Here is a 10,136-nt window from a genome sequence, read left to right on the forward strand (position 1 = left end):
ACACACACACACACACACACACACACCTTACAGAACCTAGGAGAGAGGAACATGACTTCATCCCAGCCCATTGCATGTTTAGATTATTCCAGAAGGAAATGGAAATGAGAGTCAAACACTTTCTCAGGGAGTTTCCCTATCTGATGGGTAGACTGTCTGTCATCCTCTTGTAGTTACTCACGTATCTTACACAGGTGTGGAGGTTTGGTCTGTTGCTGTGCATTGTAATGCTCCGTTTAGGCGCCTAAGACATGGTTGCCCCAGAGCAGAGTCTGCTCTTAGACCCACAGGACACTGTGCAACACTGACCCCAAGTTATTTCTGATTGGTGAATGCAGATGCAATAGCCAATAGCAGGGCAAGCAAGATACAGGTGGGGTTTAGGGTTCCTGGGCTAAGGGGTTGGAGGAGAACCACAAGAGGGAGAAGAAGATGAAGGAAGGACAAGATCCTATGAGTTAGGAATCAAGAAAGCAGGACCCCTGAGGGCTGGACAATTGGAGTTAAGAGCAGCCCAGATGAAACACAGTAAGTTATCCATAGGAAAGTAGGTTCTAATAGCACAGAGGGTGCTAATATGCCCAGCTCTTGTGCTGTTTAAGGCTTATTGTAAATAGCAACATTGTGTATGTCCTTTATCTGGGAACTAAATGGTCAAGGTGGGTTAGAAATCCAGGATTGGGATTAAATAAATTCTATAACACACAGGTGTCTGTAATCTGCTAGGGTCTCTGCCCTGGATGACCTCGCTTTCTTGCTTGCTTGCTTTTTTGTTTTGTTTTGTTCTTTGGGTGGTTTTTGCCAACTTGACCCAAGCTGGAATCACCTGAGAAGGGAGAGCCATAACTGAGAACCTGTCTACATAAGATGGGTAGGCAAGCGTGTAGAGCATTTGCTTCATTCGTGATTGATGGGGGAGGGCCACGCCCATTTTGGGTGGGGCCAGCCCTGGGATGAAGGTCCTGGGTTCTATAAGAAAGCAGGCTGAGCAAGCCATGGGGAACAAGCCAGTAAGCAGCACCCCTCCATGGCTTCTGCATCAGCTCCTGCCTCCAGGTTCCTGCCCTGTTTGATCCTGCTCGGAGTTCCCTGTGTGATGGACCACAGGCTATGAGATAAACCCTTTCCTCCCCATATAGGTTTTGGACATGACAGTTTATCACAGTGATGGAGTCCCTCAGTAAGGCAGTTCCTCTTTTTTTCTCTCGCCTGTCTGCATCACACATCGACGCACTGTGTCACCATGGACACACGGAGCAACCACTCAGGTCCCCTGTCCTAGAGAGCCCATCTCAAAGCAAACATCTAGAGTCACAGTGCTCTGAGCTGTTGCTTCTCGGCCCGGGGGCAAAGACAGAGGACGTGAGTGCAGATCAGGGAGACACCACCATAAGATGTCCCCAGGCTGAGCTACATGGCACAACCCACCCCTCTCCCTCCACCCAGCCTTGTCCCACAGGAGCCAGGACTGCATCTTTCTCTGTCTTGGCTCACAGTCAATCTTTATCCCTCCAAAGCTCTGAGCAACCGCAAGGGCACGATCCGCTCCTTGGCGAGCAGCTACTGAACCACAATTATATATACAAAGTGAGAAGTGACCGAAAGATGCTGACTGGCACAGCGTGTCCTTTATTGTGTAACTCCTCGACTTAGCATGAGCTGCACCCAGCATCTTAGTAAGCACTGCGGTTGCTATGGTAACGGGGATTGGCCACGGGTACCACCCTTAAGATGGTCACACAGTGAGCCACTTTGCCAGGGCTGAGACAGGGCTAGGAAGACAAGCACAGGGCCCTGCTGCAGAGAAAGGGGCTCCTAGAGGGCCTTGGGCACACCCCGACCCTCCTGCACCCAGCACCTTAGTAGGCACTGCGGATGCCATGACAACGGGGATTGCCCTCCTCACCTTCAGGTCTCTGTAGACTACGAAGCAGGTATGCATGTGCTCAAGGCCCAGGATGATCTCACTGGCATAAAACCGCATCTCCTTCTCAGAAAACACCCCGTGTTGAGAGAGATGGTAGTGCATGTCGCCCCCTGCAACCAGAGACCCAGAGGGCAAGTCACAGACACTCACTGAGAGAAGACAGGTTATCCCGCATCACAAGGGGGCTAGAGAAAAAGGGGAATGGCTCCTCCTTCTGGCCTTAGCATGCGTCTTTGATTTCTGCTAATTTGGCTAGAGGTGTTGATCATTACAGAAACAACTTCAAGGGAGATGATGGGAAAGACCTTATCTCATGGATGGGACAGAGCCACCATGGACTGGGGCAGCAGCTGCCATTGACACCGTAGACCTTGGGCCAGCCAGCAGAACCTCTGGATTATGTAATCCCCGCCCAGTAACTGAACCCATCCACGCAGTCCACAACCTGATCTGCCACCGTGAGAAAACAAAACCCAAAATGTAAACCTTAAACTGGCCCCTCGGAGGGAGATTGGATGCTGGTGCTGTCCAACAGTGAAGTATAGCTGACAAAACCCAGGCGGTAGGGATGGGAGAGCCGCCATAAAACCGTCGCCCTGGTCACGTGTTCAGAATCATTTGTAACACAGTATTGGAAAAGGGAAACAGCTTCATGTGTGGCTTCAAGGACGGGTCATAAGGCCCAGGGTGGGGAGGGGAGAGACGGCAAAGGCTGAACAAGTCTGACGTCGATACCCTGGGCTTCAGGCAGCTCTTTCCTCCTTGTGTATATACTGAGACACTCAATAAAGGGCTCCAAGCTCTTTCCAGTGAGCCAGCCTGGCCCTGGAAGGGAATGGGCCTCTCTGCCTTCATCCTCCATGACCACAGCTCCTTCTGCCCCCCCATTTGAACATGCACAAACACACACACACATGCAAACACACACACCAACACACATACACAAACACACACACACATGGCCTGCACTGTTGGCTCTGGCATCGTCACTACCAATCTTTGTCCTTCCTACTTTGGGGCTAGATGTGAGCTCAACATCACACACTCAAAACACAATGAAACTTAAGGGAACTAAAAGAAAAAAAAAAGCAACTGAATGTCTGGATGGTTCATATTTCGTTTCAGCTTTTCCTAAAAATACTCCAAGTGCTCAGATACCACATTTGCACACTGAAAGCATTTTCCGTATGAACGTTTTGTGTCTGTGCCTTTTAGGGTGGCTGTTCATGGTTTCAGAGATGAACGCAGAGTCCTGAGGACTCAGGAGGCAGGGAAATAAAAGGCAGAATCCACACAAATCAGCCCTGAGAGCCAGCCTCTAAATGCGTGTCTCTCTTGGGCCTACATTTATATCAGGAGATATTTCATTCCTAAGAGTTGACCAGGAAATAAGCTAATTAAAAGACTGAGGCCAGCTGCAGTCCAGGGGGCAATACTTCACAGTCAGTATTTTTTTGAGAAGTTTCTAGACCCAACTTCCCAGGGGGAAAAAAATGACAGGATGGGAGAAATCACAGCCAGTGTTGCAAGATGGATCTACCCCAAACCAAAGGGCAAAGATGGCCTTAACCTACAAAGAGAGTCTAACACCATGCAGAGCTCATATGGCAGCCAGACATCTGGGGCTTGCTTACCATTCATCAGGTCCAGGATGAAGCAGAGTTTGTCCGGTGTGTGGAAGGCATAGGTCATGCAGACAATAAAGGGACAGTCCTGAAGTGGACAAACAGAATCCTGTAAGATGGACAGAAGCCACCCCAGAAAGCCTTCTCCTTGGCTCTGAGTGACACATGCTGGCCACTTCAGGAGCCACAGAGCAGCAGATCCAGCTGAGGATGAAGAGCCAGAGTCACAGACCACCATCAGAACAGCAGGATGTGGGGTACTCTCTCACCCCATTCATCCTGGCACTTCAAAGACAGCCACCAGAGATGCTGTTGTCCTGCTGGTCTCTGCTGTTGAGGCTTGAGTCCTGGCCAGCCAACTATGTATTTGCATCTCTGACCTCGGAAGGCCAAAGGAGAGGGAAGTTACTTAGCACTTGTGTTAATAGCACGGAATTAGCTTTTGAAGGTGGAAAACATGCTGTAGAGCAACGGACATGAGTAACTCAGCGTAAACAGGTGTCCATGTCCCAGGAATTGTCCACAGATCCCACATAATCCTAATAGAGATGAAGGCTGACTGGTTGATCAATGTGTGGGGAACTATAAACAGTCAGAAAGTATAGACATGCTTTAAGAAAAATAAGCCAGGAAAGTTGCAGCAGTCGACGTGATGACCCCTTAAGGGGTTGGGAGAGGGCTCGGTAGGGCTGCATAGCATGAGGACCTGAGCTCTGACACCCCACACACGTGTTAAAGAATGAAAAGTTGAGCACACACAGAGAGGAAAGGGTCACTGGAGCTCGCTGGCCATTCGGGCTAGTCATGTCAGTGAGCTCCAGGTTCAATGTGAGACCCTGTCTCAAAAAACAGGGTATAGAACAACTGAGGAAATCAGCATCTACCTCTGGCTTACACAGGCACACACACGAGCGAGCATCCCACATCACTCTGCAAAGGCTAGTGCACACACGTGTGCACACACACACACAAATGCACACATGCATACACATATATATATATACATACATACACACTGCATACACAGACATGGACACCCAGATGTATACATACATACACACATATATACATGCAAAGATGTACACATACATACAGGTACACACATGCTACATACACATGGACACATGCACACCCATGTATACACAAACAGAGGTACATACATGTGTACACAAATGGATTTACACAGTTACACACATACATACACATACAAGGACATACAGGTGCATGCACAGGTGTACACACATATGTACACAAATGTACAACATAAGCATGTATATGCACAAGCACACATGTACATGTCTACACACATACACACAAGTGAATGCACACATGTACACAGATACACAAGTACATATATGTGTATATATATGCACATACACAAGTGCACATATCTCTATACATGCATTCACACACATGGTTATACACATAGGTAAACATACATATACATACTTATATATATAGCACATATACAAGTGTATATGTCTATATGTGTATTCATACACACAGGTAAACATACATACACATATAGCACATACACAAGTGCACATATCTCTATACATGCATTCACACACAGGTAGCACACCTACGCATACTTATAAATGTAGCAACACACCCATGTACATGTCTATACATGCATTCACACACATAGGTATTCACACAGGTAAACACACATACACATACTTAATAAATGTAGCACATATACATGTGTATACATGTACTCACACACACAGGTATACACACAGGCAAACACACGTACACATACTTATAAATGCAGTTCAGACAGCACGGCCCTAAGCTCAAACACTAAATGAGTAACAGAGGAGCGAGCCCTGCAAAGGACATGTATGTGGTCACTTGAGTGCAATAAATGTAGCCTCGCAGGCCAGAGGCAGGGTCAGTGTTTTCTATCAGTGCTGAACAGCTAAGCACCTGTTCAACAAAGCAGAAACCCTCGGCCCGGCCACACACTCTGCATGACCACTACCATTAGTGCCATGGTGCTGAGCCAGGACCAGCTGTTTGGAGGCTATTACCTGGGTTGTGCATTACATGACCTGGCCACTGCCCACCAAGTAGACAGTCAGTGGCCATCTGTACTATGGGTGCAGGAGCCCTCTGCTTGGACTAACCTACCCTGGGAAAGGCCTCAAGGAGAGTGGGGGGGGGGGAAGGACACATGACTGTGGCACGAGACTCTGGACCTGAACATTGTTAGCTCAGGGTCTGCAGACCACACACAGCGTCTGACACCTATTCTCTGTGTCTGTTCCTTACAAGGTCTTCAGACATGGATGAGCCATTCTCAGCTCACGGGCTGGCTTTGGTGCCAGTGTCACACAGCTCTTGCTGACCCAGCTATTCAGCTATACAGGGGGTGGCTGTTATAGACAGCAACACGGGTTATCTCACGCTCTCAGGGAGAGAAGCAGAAACAGACACACGTGGGGTCAGGCTCACAGCAGAGGCAGCCACCTTGCGAGAGCTCAGGAGAGGAACGGCCTGGGCAGGGAGCTGGGGTCTCAAGCATCGGGGTGACTTCAGGACTTCAGGCTCCTGACAAACTTCCATCTCCTGCTCTCAGATCCTGATTCAGCAGGATTCTCTGCTGGACTCTGCACAGGATCCGCTCAGACTCTTCACACGTCCTCGCCACTAAAGAGCCTCAGCAGCGATATGACCTACCACCACACAATGAAGCCTGCCGTACCATAGGGTCTCTCTCGACACTGTGAATTGTTAAAATCCATAGAAGGGTTGAAGTTTCCCCGGTATAAGTTTGCAGCTGTACTTTTTGGCTTTATCGGGTTCTTAAATCTACCACCCATCTCCCTCCTAGTCCCTTCCAACCCCGCAACACTAGGTAGGAGGGAAAGAAAGTTAGAGGGGGGGAGGGGGGCAGAGATCTCTTTAGACAGCTTGCTGCTAACCAGGCAAGTCCAATCTCAGTTGTCATGATAGCTCCAACCAGCAAGCCAGCAAAACAAGACTCCCAGAAACCAGCCGCAGCAGGGGAGCCGGCAACCACCCCCAGCCCTCGAATTTATACCCCTTCTAGAGTTCCCAGAATTCCAAAGGTCAACTGTCTGCAGCTGGCAACACACCGTGCCACTCCTGGAGCATGAGGCCAATCCTAGTTAACGGCTGTGGACAAACGGAAGCACCCCACCCCTGGGATTAAAACAAACAAACAAAAAAAATTTCACATAACATAACTTCCCCCCCCCCAGAAACCAAAATTCTCACTACATACCTTCCTTAAAATGTCAGTGTTGGGAAGACTCTCAGTCCGTAAGATTCTTGACATGAAAGCAAGAGGGTCTGGGTTTGATCTCTAGACCTTACATTAAAAAGCTAGGCATGCTCATATGCACTTGGGATCCCAACACTGAGGTGGCTGAGAGAGATGAGCCCTGGGCCTTCCAGGGCAGCTGGCCTAGCCCAATTGTTGATCCCCAGGTCAGAGAGAAACTCTATCTCAAAACACAGGGGAAGGCCAACAAGCTAAGAGTAACCCCTGACATCTGACCTTCGACCTCCACACTCAAGCAAAAGAGTGCACCCACAACCACACACAGAATATGTATGCATTAACAGGCTTCAATATCTCCATGTCAAGGGTGCACAGATGATTTTGAGCTGGTGTGTGCTATAAACTAAGCGTGGACAGACTTGGACTCATTTCCATAAGTCTTCCAGAGAAAATTGGGTCAGGGTGACTGGCAGCTTCCTCTTCGGGTCTCTGGTCTGCTGAGGTGGTGAATTTACTGACTCTAAGAGTTGTGCATTTTCAAGTACATAAAGCACAGAGCTATCCTCTCATGAGCCAGTGGCCTTCTGGGGCCCTGTCTCGGTTAGGGTCATTATTGCTGTGCTGAAACCAAATGACTGAAGTTAAGCTGCACAGGAAAGGGCTCATTTGGCTTATACATCCTAAACCATCACGCTCCATTGAAGGAAGCCAAGACGGGAAGAGGACCTGATGCAGAGGCCACGGAGGGGCGGAGGGGCGCTGCTTACTGGCTTGCACCCCATGGCTTGCTCAGCCTGCTTTCTTATAGAACCCAGGACCATCAGCCCAGGGCTGGCCCCACCCACAACAAGCTGGCCACACCCACAATGGGCTGAGCCCTCCTCCACCAATCAGTAATTAAGAAAATGCATCGCTCGCTTACAGCCTGATTTCATGGAGGCATTTCCTCACCTGAAGTTCCCTCTTCTCAGCTTGTGTCAAGTTGACACAAACTAGCCAACACAGGTCTCTATCTTCCCGTGGTGACCTTCCCCTGCTACACTTACCTCCTCATCCTCAGTGCCCCTCCCGCCTCGTGCCCTGTGATCTAGTAGGCATCTCAGTGGAAAAGAGAAGTGGGTAGACCTGAAGCTCAGCAAAGCCAGGGTCTTTCCCAGCTGGGGTGGGGAACTGTACCCAAGACACCAGGGGGAACCACAGGGGAGATCCGGGAACACACAGTGGCTTGTGGTCTTTCTAATGACAGTCCAGAGTCTTTAGCAAGATAGGGAATGAGTTTTAGAATTAGAATTTAGAATTAGAGGGAGAAGAAGAAAGAGGAGAAGGAGGAAGGAGGAGGAGGAGAGGAGGAGGAGGGGGGAGGGGAGGGAGAGGGAGAGGGAGAGGGAGAGGGAGAGGGAGAGGGAGAAGGAGAAGGAGAAGGAGAAGGAGAAGGAGAAGGAGAAGAAGGAGAAGGTCTCACTTCCTTATTTAGAGACCAGAAAGCCAAACCCTGAATTGGGAACTGCTTGCCTGAGGCCACAAAGAAATGGGCAGTCCCATGATGGAAGCCCCACATTCCCTGAGCATCCCCCAACAGCTCCTTATAAGGTGGTTTTGCGCAGTGCCAGGTACAGGCTCCCCTTGACCCAGTTCCAGCAGGGTGGACTTGTGTACGTTTTTATTCACCAGCCTCAGCCCTGGCCATCAAGTTCTGAGCTCATGAGCCATTCAAGTTTGAGTCTCTCTAACAGACATGGCTTGCTTCCCCGTCTCAGACCACATCCCTGGGATGACTTCTGCTCACCGGGGGAAACTCACGGCTACTTCATCTGGCCTGGCCACACCTGCCACCAGAGCCTTCCCTCATCTCTGTGGGAGAAGTGGCGGCCTGACAGCAGCCAATGGCATCTGACCAAGCTGACTATGAGACTGAACAAAACACCCGTGGCCAGCCCTTCCCCCACCACACCAGGGAACCCCTCCCCCCAGACACTACTCTGGAGTTCAGCTGCTCCCCTTGGGCAGTCTCCCCAGGGAGACTAGAGAGAACATCATTAGCTACATTTCTCACTGTCTTACCAGAAGCCCCATGGAGCTTTTCCATGACACAGTGTTAAACACCCAGTAAGAGAGGAAGACTGTCAAGCCTCATTGATCCAGGGGCCAAGCAGACACTGGAAGGAGGGTCACACGGTGTCCAGGACACGCAGAACTGAGCGCTGACACTCCCAAGGCACCTTACTATAGCTTGCCAGGCTGAAGCACCTGGGTCATCATTAGCAAAACAGTTCAGTAACTGAACACCAGGAGGGTTAATTCCCTTAAGTTAGTTCAAGTTAGTGGCCCAATATAACCTGGATTTCGAGTTTATTTCCTTCAGGTTGGAGCAAAGCAAAGATGTTGTACTTCTCACCCCGGCAGCCCCTCTCCTGAAGAAGGGAAATATTAAAAGAACACACGAAACCTGATCTTTCCAACACCAAGAGAAAGAAAAAAGAAAAAGAAAAGAAAAGAACATTTTCCATTAGACTTCTTAAAAACCAATGGGGCTTTGAAATGACTCATTAAAAAAGAGGCTAAGTGTCCAGAGTTGGAAGACAGACATGTGTAATTGGGGTGCATAATTAGGGATTAATTAGAGTCCCCCCCATTTAGGTTTTACAGTTCACCTAAATGATGCGGTTGTTTTGCTTCAGTAGCAAACAGTCCTTCTAGAAGCTCTGAAGAGAAGTGCTAGAGCCATCATCAACTGCAATTCAATAAAAACAGGTCACACACGTACACACACACACACACACACACACACAGAGAGAGAGAGAGAGAGAGAGAGAGAGAGAGAGAGAGAGAGAAAACAAAAACAAAAGCAAAAACCACTTTGCCTCCAAAGGAATGATCAGAAGGTGAGCTTGGGTCAGTGTGGCCAAGAACCAGAAGGGGCCGATCTGTTCTGGGGTCTCTGCAGCCCTCCGACCAGCTGAGACCGGCTCTGAGCCCTTCAGGTTGGATGCCTTCAAGCTGTGTCAGTCAGTAGGACCCCACAGGAGCTGACCGTCAGAAATTATCCACCTACGGCCTGCACAGTGATAGTCGGAGCCCTCCACTTAGTACAGGGAGCATCCTGCCAGCCACAAGTGTACGGTAAACTCTGCCCACAGCACAGCTCCATCCTGAGCCTCTGGTCTGCTCTGAGTGCTGGCTGACAGCTGTGTGGTGTCGTCCACACACCTGCACAGATTTCAACAAGGAGAGCTGTCTCAGATGGCTGTCTTGTTTGGTGGCTCTGTACAAACATAGAAAGGCCACTGGGGATGGGGTGGTGGTGGTGGTGGTGGTGGTGGTGGTGGTGGTGGTG

General features: G+C 49.5%; 1 protein-coding gene across 2 annotated transcripts in view; it reads right to left on the minus strand.

The window, feature by feature from the left end:
* The window catches only part of Grk3 (G protein-coupled receptor kinase 3), a 106,039-nt gene that overhangs the window by 31,951 nt on the left and 63,952 nt on the right, over positions 1 to 10,136 (minus strand). For both annotated transcript variants that reach the window (XM_021186876.2, XM_029533628.1), the window contains 2 exons: positions 3,562 to 3,640; positions 1,907 to 2,037 (listed from right to left, as the gene is read on the minus strand). In XM_021186876.2, coding sequence (XP_021042535.1) covers positions 1,907 to 2,037; positions 3,562 to 3,640 — 210 coding nt within the window. The remainder of the gene's footprint in view (positions 1 to 1,906; positions 2,038 to 3,561; positions 3,641 to 10,136) is intronic.

This window comes from Mus pahari, chromosome 23, assembly GCF_900095145.1.
Source record: "Mus pahari chromosome 23, PAHARI_EIJ_v1.1, whole genome shotgun sequence".
NCBI classification, from domain to species: Eukaryota; Metazoa; Chordata; class Mammalia; order Rodentia; family Muridae; genus Mus; species Mus pahari.